The 23,307-nt window shown below is 41.0% G+C and overlaps 1 protein-coding gene across 3 annotated transcripts in view; it reads right to left on the bottom strand.

Moving 5' to 3' along the window:
• NR1D2 (nuclear receptor subfamily 1 group D member 2) overlaps nt 1-23,307 on the bottom strand; it is a 34,826-nt gene that overhangs the window by 3,575 nt on the left and 7,944 nt on the right. The window contains exons 2-7 of one of the 3 annotated variants that reach the window (XM_047769159.1): nt 22,208-22,471; nt 20,578-20,666; nt 18,294-18,438; nt 14,791-15,416; nt 11,180-11,365; nt 8,838-9,048 (exon numbers count right to left, since the gene is read on the bottom strand). In XM_047769159.1, coding sequence (XP_047625115.1) covers nt 8,838-9,048; nt 11,180-11,365; nt 14,791-15,416; nt 18,294-18,438; nt 20,578-20,666; nt 22,208-22,471 — 1,521 coding nt within the window. The remainder of the gene's footprint in view (nt 1-8,837; nt 9,049-11,179; nt 11,366-14,790; nt 15,417-18,293; nt 18,439-20,577; nt 20,667-22,207; nt 22,472-23,307) is intronic. The other 2 variants (XM_047769163.1, XM_047769164.1) reach the window with 2 other exon arrangements.

Below are 23,307 nucleotides of genomic sequence, written 5' to 3'. Positions count from 1 at the left end.
GTATACTTGATAAATCAAAATTCTTTATAGTATTTAGGAATTTTTGTTCACAAAGATCTAGAAGTTATGATTTTTAAAATTAGATGCCATCTAATTTCACTTCTTATAATTGGCAAAACAAAATAAATGATGTGGATGAGAAATATTATTTTCAACTCATATGGAATAAATCCACATTTGCGTATTACCACTTGGGGCAGGCAGCCTCTAAAACAGACTCCGATGAATGACCCCTCATCCTGGCATCTATGTGTGTGTCCCTCTCCCCTTGAATGGGCCAGACTTACTCACTACTACTGGAGAAAATATTATAGAAACAACCGCAGGTTCTATCTTAGGTATTCTCTCTGTCACTTGCTCTGAGGAAACCCAGATGCCATGTTATATGCCCTGTGAAATGGTGCATATGCTAAGAATTGAGGGTGGTCTCTAGCCAACAGCCAGTCAGAAACTGAAGTGCGCAGTCTAACGATTTGCAAGGAAAAGAATCCCACAAACAACTACATGAACAAGCCTGGAGGTGGGTCTTGCCCTAGCAGAGCCTTCACATGAGACTACAACCTGCCCACGGCTTGACCATAGCCTCCTTAGAAACCCTGAGCCAGAGGCACACATCTAAGCCATACCCATATCCTAACCCACAGAAGCTGAGAGATAACAAATATATGCCTTTTGCGGGGCTGGGGTGGGGGCCTGCACTTGCAGCATACGGGCTAGGGGTCGAATTGGAGCTGCAGCTGCCAGCTTACACCATAGCCAAAGCAATGCCAGATCCAAGCCACATCTGCAACTTACACCGCAGTTCATGGCAGCACCAGCTCCAGATCCTTAACCCACTGACCAAGGCCAGGGATCAAACCCGCATCCTCATGGATCCTAGTCGAGTTTGCTTCCACTGAGCCACAACGGGAACTCCAAATGTATGCGTGTTTATGCCACAGAGTTTTAGGGTAATTTGCCATGCAGTAACAGATAACTAATACAGTATGCAACTTTATTACCTAGTTATATTAACTTGCATTCACTTTCATTTAGCATATCATACTTATGAAATTCATCATACAAAAACATTAATAAATTAGTGACTTAGTAATAAAGAAAAGGGTTTTTTTTTGTTTTGTTTTGTTTTGTTTGCTTTTTAGGGCTACATCTGTGGCACAGAGAAGTTCCCAGGCTAGGGGTTAAATTGAAGCTGCAGCTGCAGGTAGGCACCTATGCCACAGCCACAGCAATTCAGGATCCAAGCCAGACCTGCAACCTACATCATACCAGATCCCTGACCCACTGATCAAGGCCAGGTATCAAACCTCGGTCCTCATGGATACTATTCGGGTTCGCTACCAACTGAGCCACCATGGGACCTCCCAAGAAAAGTATCTTAAAATAAGCCAAACCTTTGTTGTTTGCCTAGTAACTTTTTTCATCAGGAAGGGCTATTTCTTCCCTTGACAACAGGAGACAGTAGTGCACAAGAAATAGTCAATGGCTCCAAGTATAGGGAATTTTAATTAATAAGAAAAAGACTTCTCCAAAGAAAAAAAATTCTCTGGCCGCTTACTTTTGTTTTTTTTTTTTCTAACAAGGAAATTAGGCCTTCTATTCTAACTGGTACCTGAAAAAAGGCCACTTGCAATATAAACACTCAGAACAAGGACTAAAATGTAATAGTAAAGGTGGGTAATTAACTCTAAATGCAGGAAAAAATGATGAAAATATGTTTATCTGACATTTTAAAATTTGGATTATTACTGCAATTATGTACTCTTTTTTTGCTATTTCTTGGGCCGCTCCCGCGGCATATGGAGGTTCCCAGGCTAGGGGTCTAGTCGGAGCTGTAGCCGCCAGTCTACACCAGAGCCACAGCAACGCGGGATCCAAGCCGCGTCTGCGACCCACACCACAGCTCATGGCAACGCCAGATCGTTAACCCACTGAGCAAGGCCAGGGATCGAACCCACAACTTCATGGTTCCTAGTCGGATTCGTTAACCACTGCGCCACGACGGGAACTCCAATTATGTACTAATTCTTATGGAAAAAGAAACAAACTGAATGTTGACTACCGGTTTGCAGAGAGGGGATCATAATTTTTCAGACAAAATTGTGAGCTGGACAAAAGATCTCTCTTCTCTTGACACTTGACTTTGGCCATAAAATCTAAGGGTAATCTGTGCAAAACTACTACAAGCTTTCGACAGTGCTCCCAAGACCCTCCCTTGCCTTTAATATTGAAGTAACTGTTTCCTTGAGCATCCTTGCAAACTTATTAATCCATTCACCCAAACACCTACTGAATATGTATGGTTACTATGACCAGTGCTAGGGAATTAGCCTAACCAACCAAAATTCCTTCCTTCAGAAAGCTCATATTTTGACAGGAAAAAAATAACTGGTTTACATTGTATCATCAGAAATTTACAATACCAACTGGGAAAGAATGACAGTAATCTCCACAAATAAAATAATCTAGGTGGCAAAGAAAGAAACAGTAAGTGAGAAAGGATATTTTAATTAGTATTATATGTGATTGGTCCCCCAGTGAATATCCTGTATTTGGATGACATATGCTTCTCTATTTAATTCCCATAGGAAAATGAGACGCTTATACCTAAAAATGTAAATCACATTAAGCTTTTCTAAAACCTCAATTTTGAAAGCCATGGTTTCATGATTTCAAGGCCAAAGATCCTAATTACACATCTAACAATCATAAACAACAATTCCCTAGGAAACGCAACACTAGAATGCACAGATTGAAATGGAAATTCATCTTCCAAATGACGCACTAAGTGCTGTGCTATTTCTTGCATAATTTAATTCATGCTAAAGCTATCTCCTATTTCCTTAACTATATGGTTCTTCGTTCCTCTCCCAAGTTTGTACCACCTGTCCTTCCTACACATGTTCACTTCCTATAAGTGAAACCCTCTATGAGAACAACTAAAATCCACATCTATCTAAGCCTTGGCCTCACACCTAAATGCTATTTTCTGATCCTCAACTGGAAGTGACTGCTTTCGTTTCACATGACCTGAAAAAGGATTTACCTTCCAGGTATCATTCCTCTTCTCTCCATGGTACCACATTTGAGATTTCTCTCTCCCTTAGCAGCTAAAGCTATTCTGTTAACAAGCAGTAGAATGGGAAGGCTTTTGAAGCTAGACTAGTAGGAGATCAAATGCCAATTATTAAAAATGTGACCTTGTCCCTCAAATTCCTTGCCTGTGTAACTGAGGAAACATGTCCCAGTTCACATCAAAGGTCTACTGTGAGAACAAAATTATAAAACAAGATCATTAACTAGCATTTCTTCTCACAACAACCAAAACAAAACCAGAAAGCAAGTGTAGATTCCAAGAAAAATGAAAGCAATTTTGAATATAGAGCAAACTAGAATGCTGCTTAATTCTAAGCAATTAATAGAGAATATAAATAAATAATCCATTTGTTATCTGACACTTCAAACATTCCCTTCAGGAAGCACAGAGTTGGAGAGAGATCAACACTGGCTTCTCATTTGCAATCATACCATGAACACTATTATGCAATCAAAACACTGTACATGCTTATGTTTTACATTTCAGTCTTTTTTTTTTTAAAGCCACACATCTGGCATATGGAAGTTCTCAGGCCAGGGACTGAATTCCAGGTGCAGCTGCAACCCGAGCTGCAGCTGCAGCAGTGCTGGATGCTTTAACCCACTCATCAGGCCAGGGACTGAATTTGTACCTCTGCAGCAACCTGAGCCACTGCAGTGAGATTTTTAACCAACTGCGCCACAGTGGGAAATCCTACTTTTTTTTTGGTCTTTTGTACATGGAAGTTCCCAGGGTAGGGGTCGAATTGGAGCTGCAGCTGCCACTCTACACCACAGCTCACAGTAATGCTGGATCCTTAACCCACTGAGAAAGGCCAGGGATCGAACCTGTGTCCTCACAGTTACTAGTAAGATTCATTTCCATTGAGCCATGAAGGGAACTCCTACTTTTAACCTTCAGAATCAACTGATAAAGCATGTAAAATAGTCACAACTATAGGACAGAAAATAAATGTTTTAATTCTTGATAAGGCAGAAGAAATAGCAGAGCAAAAGAAGCCATTATATGGAGAAAGGAGAATACTGTCTCCCTGGATAGTAAGAATATGCTACCTAAACCATTTGACAGGTTATGGTAAAAGTGAAAGATCATGGAGTTCCCTGGTGGTCTAGTGGTTAGGACTCTGTGCTTTCACCATTGCAGCCCAGGTTCAATCTTTGGTCTGGGAACTGAGATCCCACATCAAGGCGCAGCACGAGGTGGCCAGAAAAAATAAAAAAGTAAAAGTGAATCTTCAAAGAATGTGAGGGTATTAAATTTATAAATAATAAAGTAACTTAAAAAATAAAACACAAAAACTGAGAGGGAAAAGTGACAAAATAAAAAATGAACATAATATTTAGAGTTGGCTGGGCAACCACCAAAAAATTAAAAAGAAAGATGGTTAGAAATCTGGTCATCTGAAGAACAGGCTAGGAACAGGAGAGACTTGCCATTTTATACTCTTCTATTCCAACCCAGATACTGATTTTAAAATAATTCTTTTTAAGTGATAAAAACAGGAATACTATCATAAAGTAAAACAAGATACTAATTTAAAATGCGGGAAGAGAGTTCCCATCGTGGCTCAGCAGTAACAAATCTGACTAGTAACCATGAGGACATAGGTTTGATCCCTGGCCTTGCTCAGTGGGTTGAGGATGCAGCATTGCCATGAGCTGTGGTGGAGGTCACAGCCACAGCTCAGATCTGGCGTTGCTGTGGCTGTAGTGTAGCCCGGCAACTGTAGCTCCAATTTGACTCCCAGTCTGGGAACTTCATATGCCGTGGGTGTGGCCTTAAAAAAGCTAAAAATAGGAGTTCCCGTCGTTGCGCAGTGGTTAACGAATCCGACTAGGAACCATGAGGTTGCAGGTTCGGTCCCTGGCCTTGCTCAGTGGGTTAACGATCTGGCGTTGCCATGAGCTGTGGTGTGGGTCGCAGACGCGGCTTGGATCCCGCGTTGCTGTGGCTTTGGTGTAGACTGGCGGCTACAGCTCCGACTAGACCCCTAGCCTGGGAACCTCCATATGCCACGGGAGCGGCCCAAGAAATGGCAAAAAGACAAAAAAAAAAAGCTAAAAATAAAGTAAACTGCATGGAACTGTTCATGTACTTTTGTGTTGTTTGTATTATCTTCATATATAAACATAACAAAAATAAGAATGCCTTTTCTTTTTTTTGTCTTTTTAGGGCTGCACCCTCAGCATATGGAGGTTCCCAGGCTAGGGGTCGAATTGGAGCTGTAGCCACCAGCCTATGCCAGAGCCACAGCAACATGGAATCCTAGTAGGATTCGTTACCACTGCGCCAAGACAGGAACTCCTGCCTTATGTTCTTTTATAGCAATCTTTTCCATTTAGTACGTCAAACATTTCTTTATATACCATCTCTCAATAAGTAGGCAAATGGACAAATGGATGTATATTTGAATGGATACAGAAACCCCTAATGTTACTAGTGATCTTTTTTGGTAGTGATAGCATCTTTATTCTCATCTTAAATTTTCTAATGTATTCATTTTATTCTCATGATCAGAACAATTAAAAATTTTTTAATCAAAATTTAAATTTAAAACAACATAAAAATCATACTCCTGGTGGAAAATATAAATGAAGTAGCATGGTTCCTGGCAAAAAGCTCCCCTTTCCTTCATCTCTCTGCCTTCATTTCTTCCCCTACGTACCTCTGGGATGTAGTCCCTCCTTCCCCACCTCCTCTGCCACTACCTACTTCAGGAGCGCTCACACCACTGCCACAAACCTTAAGTTTCTTCGACAGCCTCTCAACCTGGCTCCAGCTTTGATGACTCAACTGTCTAGTCCACCCAGAAGAAAGATGCAGAACTACTTTCTCTCTTTTTTTTTTTTTTTGGCTGCACCCATGGCATATGGAAGTTCCCAGCCAGCGGTTGAATGTGAGCTTCAGCTGTGACCTATGCCACCCTGTGGCAACATCAGATCCTTAACCCACTGAGCCACAACAGAAACTCCCAGAACTACTCTTAAAGCATCTCTTTGTTCATGCCTGACTTCCTACTGCCCCTTACTTCAGTCAAAACCTGTTTAGTTCTGATAGCTGTCACTCTAAAACCTGGTGCTCCCCTAACTTCCACCCTTCTCTCTCTCCCTCTCCTTTAGGGAACACGCCAAGCTTTGGCCACCCACCCCTTCCCCTGCCCTATCTTATGCCCTCATTCTCCCATGCTATCCCATCACCTTTCACTGGGAAGACCTAATAATTCATCCTTCACATTCCAGCTCCACTTCTCATTCTCCCACAAAGCCTTCTCAAGATGATTTCATCTTCCTTCCTATAACTCCTACTTACCTCAGGCAGAAGCACATGGTTTAGTAACACAAAGCTTTGTGTATTAGTTCTGTCTCTTCAAACAGAACATAAAAGAGAGCAAGCTTGTGTCTTAATGCTTGTTCTGTCTCACCCTAAGCACCTAGCACTTAAGGTACATTCAACAGACAAAGAAGTTAACAAGTATGGATTACCTTTAGTTTCCCAAACATAGATTTGGTAATCTGATGCCAACTCAAACCATTACTAATTACTCATCAAGATACTCTGCAAAATGGAAGTTCCCTTGTAATGCAGTGGGTTAAGTATCCAGTGTTATCACTGCAGTGGCTTGAATCACTGCTGTGGCGCAGGTTCAATCCCTGGCCTAGGAACTTCTGCATGCCATGGGTGTGGCCAAAAAAAAAGAGAGAAAGAGAGAGAGGGAGAGACTGCAAAATGGTAGGTAAGTACAAGAAAGCACTACAAGGTTACTAAGAAAATAGGCTTCCCTCACTGACAGGCCATCCATACTTTCCTATAAGTACATTTTTAGCTACCCAGGTAGAGCTACCCAGGAAAGGTAGCTAAATGACGCCTGCAAATTCTGTAGGTCTTTTATACCACTGACATACAAGCCCATAAAGATATACAAAGAACTTACTCTCCTTAAGGATTACTGATTTAAGACGTACTGATTTCTAGTTCAGCCACATAACCAGGGGCCATAACTTATACTTAACAACTCTCACAGCGCTCAGCACAATGTCTTTTATACAATAGGAAGCAAACAGGAAACTTGGAGTAACTCATATAAAAATACTGTATAGAGTTCCCATCGTGGCACAGCGGAAATGATTCCAACTAGGAACCATAAGGTTGCAGGTTTGATCCCTGGCTTCGATCAGTGGGTTAAGGATCCGGCGTTGCTGTGAGCTGTAGTGTAGGTCACAGACACAGCTCAGATCCTGTGTTGCTGTGGCTTTGGTTTAGGCCAGCAGCAATAGCTCCGACTTGACCCCTAGCCTGGGATGGGAACCTCCATATGCCACAGGTGCGGCCCTAAAAAATCAAAAACCAACAAACAAACCCACAAACTGTATAATTCTCAACAAATGTTTTATTTATTTATTTATTTATTGTCTTTTGTCTTTTTTTGAGGGCTGCACCTGCAGCATGTGGAGATTCCCAGGCTAGGGGTCTAATCTGAGCTGTACTGCTGTCTACGCCAGAGCCACTGCAACACCAGATCCAAGCCACGTCTGCAACCTACACCACAGATAATGGCAACACCGGATCCTTAACCCACTGAGCGACGTCAGGGATCGAAACTTCATGGTTCCTAGTCAGATTCCACTGAGCCACGACAGGAACTCCTCAACAAATGTTTTAAAATAAAGTTAGCAATACCCAAAAATGACTGGCACTTACATGTCCCCAAAACAGTCACTGTCTCAATTTCCAATTCGCTATTGGGAGTAATTCCTACCTTAACAGCTATTGTCTGAATTGAAATACTTTGGTCAGAAATAACTGCAGGAGTTCCCGTCTTGGCTCAGCAGTTAACAAATCCGACTAGCATCCATGAGGATGCAGGTTCGACCCCTGACCTCGCTCAGTGGGTTAAGGATCCGGCGTTGCCACGAGCTGTGGTGTAGGTCACAGACGCAGATCGGATCCAGCATTGCTGTGGCTGTGGTGTATGTAGGCCAGCAGGTACAGCTCTGATTCGACACCTAGCCTGGGAATCTCCATATGCTGTGGGTGTGGCCCTTAAAAAAAAAGAAAAAGAAATAACTGCAATATAATGAAAGGCAGCAGGAAATTGGTAAATATCACCAATGACTCATATAAACAAAGAGTAAATGTTAGGCTTCAACAATCTTGGTCACTCATCCAGTGACAGAGTTATTTATTCTGTGCCAACCCCAGGCTAGGCTCCCATGGTACATTCCTTCCTTTCACAGGATGAGGAAACCAACACACCAAAAGATAAAATTACTCCCAGTCACAGAAAATTCAGTAGCTTTAAGTGAAAACCCACAATTCATAATTCACTGATTTTTCTAACAAAATACAGTAATACATCTTGATACTTTTAACTTGTTTAAGTAACCCATATAATACTTTAATTAAAATTTAGATTCATATTAGAATCACCTACCTGGAGATAAAAAACATTTCAAAAAATAAGCCCATAAAACAATGATTTAGACTCTTAAAAATTATGAACAAAAGCTAAAAACAAAGAGTAGTAAATATAAGGCACATCCTTTTATCACTATACAGCACTTTTGACTTTTACTGTCAAGATTTTTTAAAAATTAATTATCAAAAACAAGAGATTCATATTTCAGCATCTTCCTTAAGGCCTCTCCTTTACACAGTTTGCCGAAACCTGGTCAACTGCCACCTTCCCCAGCTAGTCACATTATATTCCATGTGTACCACAGTGTTGAACCAGCTTGCTTACCTGCAGATACCAGGACAACTGCTGTAAACAAACTCATCTCTTCATCACTAAGTTGCAGGGCATTTAGCTTCTCACTAAATTCAAACATAGAGTTTAGCAGATCCCCTGCTCCCATTGAGTGTAAATCATCCACACTATACTTCTTTCCACTTAAAAAGGTGACAGTACGTTCCTTTGCATCAAATAATGATGCAAATCGTACCATTAAAACCTGGAAAAAGAAAAAGACTTAAATGTATTTGGAGAAGATCAACAGTAATACTAAAAAATAACTCAGTAGTCAAGTCCATTAAGAGACATCCTAAGCATAAAAAAAGAGTTGAAGAAGAAAAACAGAATTTACTTTCACCCAGAACCACTTGCCTAAGGTAAATTCCCCAAAGCAATAAATATTCCAGGAAGAGCATCAAAAATTCCAGCTGCCAGGAGTTCCCGTCGTGGTGCAGTGCTTAATGAATCCGACTAGGAACCATGAGGTTGCCGGTTCGATCCCTGGCCTTGCTCATCGGGGTAAGGATCCAGCGTTGCTGTGAGCTGTGATGTAGGCCAGCATTTGCGGCTCCGATTAGGTCCCTAGCCTGGGAACCTCCATATGCCACGGGAAACAGCCCTAGAAAAGGCAAAAAGACCAAAAAAAAAAAAAATTCCAGCCACCAGTGGCAAAATACTCAAGTCCTATGATATACTCTGAAACTATTAATAAAGATTCTAAAATGCAAATTTAAAATTAAAGCAGGCAATAATGCCAAGAAACATGAAACTGGGCCTTGGCCAAAAGCAACTCTTTAGGCCCCCAAGTACATCACAGAGCCTCAAAGCCCTAAGTAAAAAAAGAGTATTTCACTGCAACAACACTTGGAAACATTCAAACACCAAATGCAGCAGATCAACTCTAACCAGTCTATCTCATAAACCATAACGCAAAGTGACTGTACACAGAAAAAATGATTATGGTAGGTGTTCTAGATGTCCAGTTATAATTGAAATCCAAGCCAGACCAGTCAGCAACTGCTTAACTACAGCACTCCCTCCACTACAGTAAATGGTGACATCCGTGTCACCCATTTCTCTTTTAACCAGAGGAACACTGGACATTTTCCCTTTGCAATGCTTCCCAAAAAAAGGCTTATTTTACACAAGACAACCCAAAAGACAGTGAGCCTTCTAAGAAGATGGTACTAACTCTAACGTAAAAATCCCAAGACAAATCACAGATGAAAAGAACACAAGTCCTGGAGTATGAGATCTGCATTCTAGTCCTGACTGTTACAAATTTATTGGTAATCAAAGAAAAGTCTCTTCACCTGTCTGGGCTGTAGTCACCTAACCTCAGAAACGGCTGAACTGAACTTGATCTGACATCCCTTCTACCTTTAAATCTCATGTCTAACGTTTTCCTTTAAACTAAAAATCTTAACCTGTATGTGTTGCTTTGGAATTACACCACAGCTGTTTTTTTTACGAAAACATCATCTCTCTGTTGCAGTACAGGGGCCCCAGAAAATAGAGCTGAAAGCAAAAAGTTATGTCAGATATGCACTGGCGCATGTGAAAAGAGGAGTTAGAAAAAGGAAATGAGGTGGGAAGGAAAGAGAGTCCATCTCAGAGGATGTATTACTAAGGTGGACACCACCTGACCTCAAGAATACCAGGGAGCTCAATCCTGTGGGACCATCCAGGGGAAGTGAAGACATATCCGCTGGCTCCCTTCCCCCAGTGATCAAAGACTGGGCCCACCCAACACCCACTTTCCACCCACCACTCTGCATTTCAGAACAAGTCCTGAGATTTCTCCCACCTCCTCAGCAGCAGGGAAGCCCTGGGGCAGACAGGTGAGAGGCACTGTCTCTGTCCTACTGAAGTTGGCAATAGGGGCTGCCCCAAGCCCAGACAGAATGCATCACAGCAGAAGGTGAAGAAGAAAAAGTAGCCAAGGAGTCTGAAGTGAGGTGAGGCCAACACTATTCAAGGTGGTACCTAAGAGATGTCTAATAGGTCCCCCAAATATTCTACCATCCCCTTAAAAGACAAAACCCACATTCTGCCTACTCTTCGTGTTCACATAGTGAACGCTAGGTGAGGCTTTCAGTAGATGTCTAACACTGTGAAGAACCTGCCAAGTCCACACTTGAAAGCAATTCTAGAACTTGGAGTTCATATGCTGTGAATACAGCGCATTTGTACTTCAAGTCCTAACTAAGTCTGGATTTACCTTGCCTTTTCCCAAGATCCTGGGATGGTCATTCTTTTGTTGGTAGTTTCGGCCTCTAAACCATAAATACTTAGAAGAAAATGAAAATACTACATGTCCTACATCAATATTCAAAATAAATAAAACCTACCTCAAAAGTCCCAGCCTTTAAAAGGTTGACCTGGTCATGCTGCGAGAGATCTCTGAACCCAGGAATGCGCTTTGCAAATTCCACCACTTCTTTCACTGCTGGGGTGAAGCTCATCGAAAATTCTTCCCAGATTTCATGCCCCGATTTATGAGGATCCACGTATGGAGATTTACTCATTGGACAAACCTAATACACACAATACAGAAAAAACTCTTAAATTGTGAAATGGTAAAGAAAGCTCAAAGGTGGTGTATCAATCAATGGAAACTCCAACATGAAAATACCCTCCAACACCAGTAAAATCTACTGATACCAGCACTTTCTATTTGCTACTTGCCTTGTGACAGAAAGCCTCAGAGCAACCTAACTTAAACAGCAATTAACTTATCATACTAAGAGGTGGCCTCAGCAAAAAAAAAAAAAAAAAGGACATCTATAACAAGCTATTTCGAAAACCTGTTGCACAGGATTAAGAGTTTATTGCGTTAATACTGTTGCCACCTTACACTGGTTTCATGGTCTTCAAACAAATTCATACACATTTACTTGATTCTCAACCCTGCTAGTTAGTTATGGCAGACATTATAATGACCATTTCTTAGATAAGGAAATGAGACTTTAAGAGGTTTAGTGACATCCGAATACAGCTAGTCTCAGGCCTAGAACTCAACCCCACACTTAGTTGATATTTCAAAACTCACTTTTTTTAATAAATAGGCACAATTTGGAGTTTCCATTGTGGCACAGTGGAAACAAATCTGACTAGGAACCATGAGGCTGCGGGTTTGATTCTTAGCCTAGCTCAATGGGTTAAGGATCTGCCGTTGCTGTGAGCTATGGTGTAGGTCGCAGACATGGCTCAGATCCTGCACTACTGTGGCTGTGACATAGGCCAGAAGCTGTAGCTCCAATTGGATCCCTAGCCTGGGAACCTCCATATGCCACAAGTGTGGCCCTAAAAAGCAAAAAAATAAAAATTAAAAAATAAAATAGGCACAATTACAATGTTGCAATTTCAAAGAGGAAAAGATGGTGAGATACCTCTTTAAAAAAAAAAAAAAACTAGATGGCCAACAAACACACGAAAAAATGCTCAACATCGCTGATTATAAGAGAAATGCAAATCAAAACTACCATGAGATACCACCTCACACCAGTCAGAATGGCCATCATCAATAAGTCCACAAATAACAAAGGCTGGAGGGGCTGTGGAGAAAAGGGAACCCTCCTGCACTGCTGGTGGGAATGTAAACTGGTACAGCCACTATGGAGAACAGTTTGGAGATACCTTAGAAATCTATACATAGAACTTCCATATGACCCCACAATCCCACTCTTGGGCATCTATCTGGACAAAACTCTACTTAAAAGAGGCACGTGCACCCGCATGTTCACTGCAGCACTATTCACAATAGCCAGGACATGGAAACAACCCAAATGTCCATCGACAGATGATTGGATTCGGAAGATGTGGGATATATACACAATGGAATACTACTCAGCCATAAAAAAGAATGACATAATGCCATTTGCAGCAACATGGATGGAACTAGAGAATCTCATCCTGAGTGAAATGAGCCAGAAAGACAAAGACAAATACCATATGATATCACTCATAACTGGAATCTAATATCCAGCACAAATGAACATCTCCTCAGAAAAGAAATTCATGGGAGTTCCCATCGTGGCGCAGTGGTTAACGAATCCGACTAGGAACCATGAGGTTGCGAGTTCGGTCCCTGGCCTTGCTCAGTGGGTTTACGATCCGGCGTTGCCGTGAGCTGTGGTGTAGGTTGCAGACGCGGCTCAGATCCCAAGTTGCTGTGGCTGTGGCGTAGGCCGGTGGCTACAGCTCCAATTAGACCCCTAGCCTGGGAACCTCCATATGCAGCAGAAGCGGCCCAAAGAAATAGCAAAAAGACAAAAAAAAAAAAAAGATAAAAGAAAATCATGGACTTGGAGAAGAGACTTGTGGCTGCCTGATGGGAGGGGGAGGGGGAGGGAGGGGGAGGGATCGGGAGCTTGGGCTTATCAGACACAACTTAGATTTACAAGGAGATCCTGCTGAATAGCATTGAGAACTTTGTCTAGATACTCATGTTGCAACAGAAGAAAGGGTGGGGGGAAAATGTAATTGTAATGTATACATGTAAGGATAACCTGACCCCCTTGCTGTACAGTGGGAAAAAAAAAAAAAAAAAACTACCCATTTATTTCATATACAATGGTGTGACCACTGACCTCGAACTGTCCAATTAAGACACAATGACTGGACATACAAGGTGTACCTTCTAAATGAGGACTAGGGAGGAAAAAAATAGCCAAAAAAAACGTATTAGAAGACTAAAAAGATTATGAAACATACACTACATACTCTATTAGTAAAATCAGCCTTTCAATTTTCACTAAATCCATAGGAGATCCAGGAATGGGATGATTCTACAACCATGGAGAATATCACAAATCAGAACCTACAAGCTTACAGATTTTTCCCTCCTTAAGGCAGCCACTAAGTCTAATAAAATACAAGGTTACCTTCCAGATCCATGGAATCAAATACTTGCAAGAGACCAAAAAAAACAAACAAAACAAAACCCCTAATATTAGGATCGGGATAGAGTCATTTTGAAATGAAGACGACTACAATTACCTGGCTACAAACATACCAAGCACTATTAAAGGACTCATGGTATGAAGAGAAGTGCTGGTACTATTGTTCTGGATGAAACTGTAGCTGAATATAAACAATGTACTTTCCAGCAGACTACTATACTTAATGAAAACACTTAAATGATATGAATAACATTAACTCATTCCCTTAGGATGAAGTTTGTGGGAAAATCCTTAAAAATCAGCCTATTATATTCAACTATTCCTGTATTTTCAAAAATGAAACATTCATGTTCTATATCCAAAGACTTTTCTGCATTATAATGGTTAATGAAAACACTTTCCATCTAAAATCATGGAATTACTGACTGTGGCAAACTCAAAGATTAGCCCTTTGAGAAAAATCCCAAAGCGTAATGATTAATCAGAACCTTAAATTCTGGAGTTCCCATTATGGCTCAGCAGGTTAAGAACCCGACTAGTATCCACAAGGATGCAGGTTCAATCTATGGCCTCGCTCAGTGGGTTAAGGGTCTGGCATTGCCATGAGCTGTGGTGTAGGAAATAGACCAGGCTCAGATCCCAACTTTGCTGTGGCTGGCAGCAACAGCTCCAATTTGACACTTAGCCTGGGAATTTCCATATGCCTCAGCTACAGCCCTAAAAAAAATAAAATTAAAAAAAAAAGAAACTTAAATTTTGAAAGGGATTTCTAAGAATTAAAGGACCAATTCTTCATGATTCACATTTTACATAAAATCCTAATCCCAATCACAGTATCAATCAAATACATGCTTGTACCTAGTTATGTGCGAAATCCAGTCATTCAGCAAATTAAATTTATCAAAAATATCTGACCTAAAACACTACACAAAATTAATTCTATAAATGTCTTTAGGTTTTCTGACATCTCCACCCTTGCCCCTATATCCTCCAAATAAAAAAAAGCCTTCAAAGCTTTTCTCGATACAAGGTGAACAAGAAAAATAATTTCACTATACCAGATGCATTCTCCCTCCAGTGTTGCACAGGTAACTATTCTTGTTCTCATTCTGAGAAAATCCTTCTATCGAAACTCTATCACATACTCTTTGAGTATAAGCATTGGAGAAGTTCATACAATGTCCATTTGCAATACAAATGGCATGCCCATTTGGGTAATGCATTATGTTCCTCCCTTTGTACTGTCCATTGAGATGCTGCTGGCTCTCACTACAAGGAAAGTGGCTGCCAAGCCCACTGCCACAATGGTCATGATTTAAATTATATTGCTCTATGTTCTGAGGAATCCGTTCTCTCTGAGGCTGCATGGTCTCTGCTGAGTTTTCTCGCTGCTCCTGATTATACATAAAGGTATCCTTGTGGGCTCTGGTTACCATGCCAATCACTTCTTCCTTTGCAAAATCAGAAGAGGGAGGAGAAGAGCTTTTGATGTTTTCTTGCTCCAGCTGGGGCTTGGGTCGCAGCTGTTCCTGGACTGGTAAGGCTGTCTGTTCATGGTGTTCAACTAATGCGTCGCTCTGCAAATGACCACTAAACTGGCTGTTCATCATGGTCTTCATCGCACTCTGCATCTCAATTAGCATCCTCTGTTTTTCACGCTTAGGAATACGACCAAACCGAACAGCTATTGAAGAAAAGGGTATTTAACATTTACATTCCAAGTAAGACACGGTTACACAAAATAATAACACAAAATTTGCCCTGACAGCTATGGCCTCTAGTCATATAAGTGAAGAATATCTACTTGCGTCTGACCCAAATTATTCTAAACCTGCTGGTTGTTTTTTATGTACCACAGGCAGCAGGAGTGGCAAGAAAATTTTTTATTTTCCTCTCAAAACAAAGCTAAGGTGGGGGGCGAGGGGGGGGGTGTCCCTGGTGGCCTAGTGGTTAGGACTTGGCACTTTTATCACTGAAGCATGACTTCAATCCTCAGTCTGGGAACCTAGATCCCACATCAAGCTGCTGCATGCCACAGCAAAATAAATAAATAAATGGCTAAGGAGAAGATCTCCTGGGTATTTTATAAGCAAAGTCTAAGAAAGAAATTTGAAGTTAACTACTGAAAATCACAGATGAAGCAGACCAGCATTACTATACGGCACCTTAAGAAAGCTGAAGGCTCTGCTCTTAAGAAGGCACAAGTGGGGAGTTCAGGTTCGATCCCTGGCCTCCCTCGGTGGGTTAAGGATCTGGTGTTGCCCTGAGCTGTGGTGTAGGTCACAGATGCGGCTTGGATCCTGCATTGCTGTGTCTGTGGCATAAGCCAGCAGCTACAGCTCCAATTGGACCCTTAGCCTGGGAACCTCCACATGCCGCAAACGTGGCCCTAAAAAGCAGAAGAAGGCACAAGTGGATGTGAGGGCGATCTGGCTTCAACATCTATCACCCCACTTCACTGATCGGCAGGGTTGATCATCTGACCTGGCTGTCTAGGCAGGTGTCCCCATCCTCCCTCACCGCTCCATGTGCATCCCTCTGGAAGCTGCTCACTCGGTCAAAGAGGATGACCATCCCAATAGAGGAGGACCATTCTTTGGTCAAGGGTATATGAGCAGCTACGCTCCCCTGCTAGAACCGCCAAACAAGCTCTCAAGAAGGCATGAGTGGTTTGGCTACCTACATCATCAACATCAACAGCACCTAGTATGTACAATCACTCCATGAACATCTGACCACTGTCCATTCATTTTTCATTTCTGTAAACTTATTCTCAAGAACCATCAAGTGATGTGCTCTTTTTCCAAAATCTTAAAAGAGAAAATTTAAAAAAAAAAAGGAAAGAAAAGAAAAAGGAAAACCAGTCAACAGAAATGTAGTTATTGAAAAATAAACTTGCTGGGTTTTAATTAAAATGACATAAAAATAAAACCATCTTTCATTATCTTTCAGACTAGTCTTAGAATGTGTCCTACCCTAAGGAAAAGGAAATAAAAGCTTCTTTCTATTCTAGTACTTATACAGAGGTAATAAAAATTCAATATACCCACCCAGCAGAAAGCCTTATTAATCTAACTGCAGCCTCTGACATTATCCCTCCCATAGGCAAACAACTTTATCATGCTGCATATTCAATCTCTGCTCCTTCCTTCATAACTGACTGAAGTTTTTATTCTTTGGGGGTAATCACAATATCCCTCAACTATAGATGAGTATTTCTAGTGCTATTAAAAAAAAATTCAAGCAATCAAAAATACAAAACATCAATTGCTGAAATCTATCATTCAAGAACTTCCCAGAGTTCCCTTGTGGCACAGCAGGTTAAGGAGACCACTTTGTCACTGTAGCAGCTCCGATCACTGCTGTGGCCCAGGTTCGACTCCTGGCCTGGGAACTTTCATATACCATGGGCACAGACAAAAAAAACCACCATCATTACTATTACTACAATACAGTATTTCTGTGTCAGCAGATATGAACAGTAACCTAAAGGATTGCTTAAATGACCCTTCCCTTGATAAATACAAGGTTCATTCTTAGCAATTCTTAATTAACTCTACTAAACTAATCCCTCTGAAAACCTCACACTCCTGTTATGTTACTTAGAACATAACAAAAATGATTTCACAAAGCACAACAGAAAAGTTAAATCTTCCAGTGATGTCATCCTCAAATAATACTAAATGTCCTGGAGTTCCCGTCGTGGCACAGTGGTTAACGAATCTGACTAGGAACCATGGGGTTGCAGGTTCGATCCCTGGCCTTGCTCAGTGGGTTAAGGATCCGGCGTTGCCCTGAGCTGTGGTGTAGGTTGCATACGTGGCTCGGATCCTGAGTTGCCGTGGCTCTGGCATAGGCCGGCAGCTACAGCTCCGATTGGACCCCTAGCCTGGGAACCTCCATATGCCGCAGGAGCAGCCCTAGAAAAGGCAAAAAGACAAAAAAAAATACTAAATGTCCCACAAATTACCACAACTTTGGTTTTCTATGGGAAAGGATCACGCCAGAATTGAGCAATCACCTCCACTTCAGATCCTAAGTTTCTTTCAATTTTGCATCTCCTTTTGGGGTGTTCAGAATCTGTGCCCTAAAAGCACATTGTCATCACAGGACTGGGAAAGTATAGAGATAATTCATATAGAGAGAACTCAAGAAAAAGGCACTGTCGCTGCTGTGGTTTAAGCCACTGCTGTGATGCAGGTTCAATCCCTGGCCTGGCAATTTCTGCATGCCGCAGGCAGGGCCAAAAAAAAGAAAAGAAAAACTTAAAAAAAAATTTTTTTTTTTAAAGGAAAAAGATAAAGTATTCAAAAATGGGTCTTTTCACAAGCAAACAGCAAAAAAAAGAAGTGAGCCAAAAGCTGTTTCTGGGTGATGATGCTAAAATTTGACTTTAATGAATCTGGCATCCCACAAGGCACCAAAATGTGGTTTCTAAAACCTGTTTCACCCTAAGCACAAGGGGGCCGTTGGTAACTGGCTTATACAGCTCCGGTTTATGCTGGGAAATAAAAGCCAAGCTCTGTATGCTTTAAGAACACTCTTTAAACTGAGAACATACCATCTCTCGACATTCCAACAGACAGACACTTTTTGAAGCGACACTGCTGACATCTGTTCCTATTCATTCTCATTATAGAACAGTTTTCATTCTTCAGGCACTTCTTGTACTGAATGTTTTGCTGAATGCTTCTCCGAAAAAAACCCTAAGAACAAAGGAAAATGTACCAATCCATTTAAAAACCTCCAGATAAACTCCTTGTAAGCATCCCCCCACACCTAACTATCCAGTATATTACTAGCTACCAGGGGAGCAATTCTGGCTGAGAACAGAAGGAAATACAACATTGACACAGAGATTCAGCTGGGTTCTTACCACTATCAGTAAGTACCTGTGCCTAAGTTGTCAAGCAAAACTCTTCCCCTTCTTCCTTTTGGGGAATCTTATGCTGCTCTCTTGTACTGCACTTCACCAGCCCCGCCTGAGGCCACACTTTCCAGGTCATACTTTAATCATATATAAATTCCAAAACTCTTGAAATATGAATGACATTTTCAATAAGTTGACAGAGAAGTATGTTCCACGGCCGAAATTCCCTCACTAGAACTAAGGATTACATTAGCAGAATTTGGTCTTTCCTGGATTATTTATTACCTGGTGACACCAGCAGGATCTACTCATATGTGCCAGGTATTCCTGGCTATTTATCAGCAATAGGTAAGTGTCTCACAAGCCCACAGACCAACTAAGGAACAAGGAAAGACAATTCCCAGGCAGATGGCTACAAATAACTGCCTTTACCACACAAACAACTTAAATTCATGCTGTGAGTGGTCTTCAAAGATCTCCAGCTTAATGGTTCCCTTGACTTTTTTAGGAAAATCAAGAACAAAGTTATTTTAAAATGCAGTGTCCTTGAATATCTTAACTAACCACATATTTGATGAATCTATATTAGTAATTATGGGAGAAAAAATTTTTTTACTTTGTTATTTCCATATCATACCTAGGCACTACAATATCCGAGCTAGAAACATCCTTAAGAGCAATTACGTGTGGTATTTACCAAGAATACACAATTAATCTCATTTGCCTGTGCTTTTGTTTCTCTAGCTATAAATATAAAGTGAGAATAATGCCTGTTCCACTTACTTCACATTTTTGTAAGAAAAAAACTATTTATAGAATTTTAAAACAGTGGAAAAGTGCTACATCTAAGATACAGAATAGTCCTGTAAAGTGTCCCAGCCACTAAGAGGTAGCAAACTCACAATACATTCACAGCCACCCTAGAAAAGAAATCTTCACCATGTATATTCATTATTTTGCTCACCCACTATATCCTGCAAACTGGATTCCTGCTTCTGACTTTAGTCAGAGAACAGCAATAGCACATGTCTTGGCCATGTTAATTTTAGACACTCAGGAGAAAGGACTGTGCCAGATTAAAAAAGAGAGAGAGAGGTCCCCTAGATATAAGTAGGAGGTACAGACTATCTCACTTGGAATTATCTTGACTCAGGAATATTCAATTAAATTAAACTTATAAATAAAATGAGCTTTCCCAAGGGCTCAATTTTTATTCAAGATTCTTTTACTCACTTGGCATCACTTCAGAAGATGCTACATTTCTACAAGTATCTAGGAATTATTCTGAACTCCTAGTACCTGACAGATCAGAATGTCAAAGTACCTAATGAGGGAGTTCCTGTCATGGCTCAGCGGTAATGAACCCTAGTACCAATGAGGACACAGGTTGGATCCCTGGCCTTGCTCAGTGGGTTAAGGATCCTGCATTGCCATGAGCTGTGGTGTAGGTCAAAGACGTGGCCTGGATCCCAAGTTGCTGTGGCTGTGGTTTAGGCTGGCAGCTGTAGCTCCAATCTGACCCCTAGCCTGGGAACTTCCACATACTGTGGGTGCAATCCTAAAAAGACCAAAAAAAAAAAAAAAAGTATCCAATCAGACCTATGCAAAGTTTGGTTTAAACTAAATTCCAAAAGGCAGTAGCATTTTGTCTGATTTGCTCCTTGCTATCCCACCACTACCTAGATCAGTGCCTTACACACTACGAATAAACATTTCATACCATATTTAAATTTGAGACAGTAAATTATTTTGATCAAAATCTTAAAAAAGTACTTTCGCCAAACCTACAATATTTTTTTCAAAATGAGCTATGTTTATACGCCACATAAAATGCTTAAAACTTTCAAGAGGAGCAGGTGACTTCTTCCCTTCTCCCAGATTATCAATTGTTAATTATCAACTGAAACTGGCAAACCTAACTGTAATTTCTTTAATCCCAGAATCAGCAGCTTAAAGAAACAAAAGCATGCTTTACCTTACAGCCTTCACAAGCGTGAACTCCATAGTGGAATCCTGACGCCACATCCCCACAGACTTTACACAGCAGAACCATGCCACTAAATTCTAAGGCACAAACAGACACAAAAGTAAAAAGCTGAAAGAAAAACTACAACTGTTTGTTTTCTTTCCAAATGAGTATTTTATTTTGGTCAACCAGTAAATACTTTTAAAATATACAAATCTATTTTTATAATGTAAAAGAAAAATCTTTACACCAAATTAACAAATCAAAAGAAATCATGGTTTTCTTTTAAATAGTTTATTGGTAGAGTTCTCTGGTGGCCTAGGGTTAAGGACTTGGCATGTCACTGCCAGGGCTCAGGTTACTGCTGTGGCTTGAGTTGTATCCCCAGTCTGGGAACCTCCACATGCTAAGGACGCAACAACAACAAAAAAGGCAGTTTATGGTACTATCAAAAATATCTCAAAGAGTTTTTCCCTTCCTGATAATTTTAAACATACACTGAAATTCTGTAAATCTAGAATTACTTTACATCAGATAGTCAATTAGAACTAAGAAAACAATTCTGCTGGGCAAGAATTAAGAAGTGAGGGTGAAGGAGACAACTAGTATCCACGAGGACGCAGGTTTGATCCCTGGCATCACTTAGCAGGTTAAGGATCCAGCGTTTCCATGAGCTGTGGTGTAGGTCACAGACGTGGCCCAGATCTGGTGTTGTTGTGCCTGTGGCCTAGGTCAGCAGCTGCTGCTTCGATTCCACCCCTAGCCTGGGAACTTCTATATGCCGTGTGTGCGGCCCTAAAAAGACAAAAAAAAAAAAGAAATAGAGTTAGACTAAGAGTCAATCAATAAAAGGGGCAAAGGAATGTCTCCACAAACTATTTTATGGATACTCAGTTCAACTCACGTGCAGGCACCAGACAAGTCCCATTCCTTCCTAATCCTGCCCTCTACCAGCCCATCTCACCTCCACATGCACTCAGGGCTCCAAATTCCCACTACTCATTTGGATATCACAGTCCTCCATTGTTTCCTAATCCCAAATGTCTCTAGCTCCAACTTCATGAAAGCAAACCCTTTTCCGCAAGTAAGTGCTCTGTCCTAGACACCAGATTCAGCACTAGGAGGGCGTTCCCGCCATGGCTCAGCAGAAACAAATCCGACTGGGAACCATGAGGTTGCAGGTTCGATCCCTGGCCTCATTCAGTGGGTTAAGGGGTTAAGGATCCGGTGTGGCCATGAGCTGTGATGTAGGTCACAGATTCGGCTCGGATCTGACATTGCTGTTCTGTGACGTAGGCAGGCGGCTACAGCTCCAATTCAGCCCCTAGCCTGGGACCTTCCATATGGCTCAGGTGCAGCCCTAAAAAAAGGAAAGATTTAGCACGAGGAGTGCAGAAGAAAGAGAACTGTGAAGTGGGGTAAGAGAGTACTTGAGAGGAAACATGGTCAGAGAGTATAGAACCACAGCTCTTGCTCTGCACAAAAAAAATCAATCATGACAGCACCTGGGCTATACCTTTTAAGATCATCACTTATTTCTTATCTAATTACTGAGCTGTGACTACCCAAAGGGAGTGAAAATTATATCCCAAAATAAAATAGTCCCCCAAATAGTGGCGCCAGCCTTTAGAAAACTTACTTGTCACTCCACTATGACTCTTTGTCATCCCAGGTGCACTGGATTTGCTTGTCTTCACAGAACAGTCTATTCGATCATTCTTCAGGATGCCTTCAATATTGGAGAGATCACCACTTTTGGGGTTACCGTTGTTATCAGAATTAGTGCTATTTGGAGAAGATGGGACAGAGGAGGAGGACTGGAAACTATTCTCGGAGCCCTCACTGTGACAAGAGGCAGGGCTAGAGGCTGAGCTGGAAGAACTGATATAGGCAATCACACCTCCTAGAAAAGAAAGGGGAAATTAGATAATTAGATACATGATACTATATATTTTCTATTTTTGCAAATCTCAACAGTAAAGTCACTAACTTCAGGAAAAGGTTAATGATTAAAATTACCCCAAAAGGAAAAATAACTTATCTTCTTCCTTATATCCCACTATTCTTCCTGCTTCCACAAAGTTCAAAGCCATATAATTCTCACTGATTTAAACAGTGAGAAGCTCTCACTGGCTTAGTTATTCTGAACTCATGCAGAATAGTTCATTTTCCAATATATTCCTAAAATGAATGAGAAACCTTCCTGAGTGACAACACAGTTTAGAGTCATCAAGGGGTTTTGGCTGTGAAGAAATCTGGTTCTGGCCCTCTCATTGCTTCCTTCATTATATGACACAATCCCAGGACAATGAGTTCATTTACCTCCCGCAGCACCTGGCAAAAACACAGGTCAATCAAGAACAGACGTAAATGCTATATAGCACAGAGAATTCTACCCAGTAGTCTGTGATAATCTATTTGGGAAAAGAATCTGAGAGAGAATGGATAATTGTGTATGTATGACTGGGTCACTTCGTTGTATAGTAGAAGTTATTACAGTAAATTAACTATACTTCAATAAAACTTAAAAAACAAACATGCAACATTTGGAACTCCAGATAATTTATCTGGAGCTCCAGATAAAGTAATTTATCTGGTAACAGAAAACCTTTTACAGCTATTGCTCCTAGAATCTGTTTTGATGCTCCCTGAAGACTATGACTATCCACTAAATCCAGTTCTACACTCTCCCTTCTCCGCCCATTTCTGCCATAGGACTTGCAGACACACTTATCTCTA

This window comes from Phacochoerus africanus, chromosome 1, assembly GCF_016906955.1.
Source record: "Phacochoerus africanus isolate WHEZ1 chromosome 1, ROS_Pafr_v1, whole genome shotgun sequence".
Lineage (NCBI taxonomy): Eukaryota > Metazoa > Chordata > Mammalia > Artiodactyla > Suidae > Phacochoerus > Phacochoerus africanus.
This window is presented reverse-complemented; position numbering and strand designations above follow the sequence as displayed.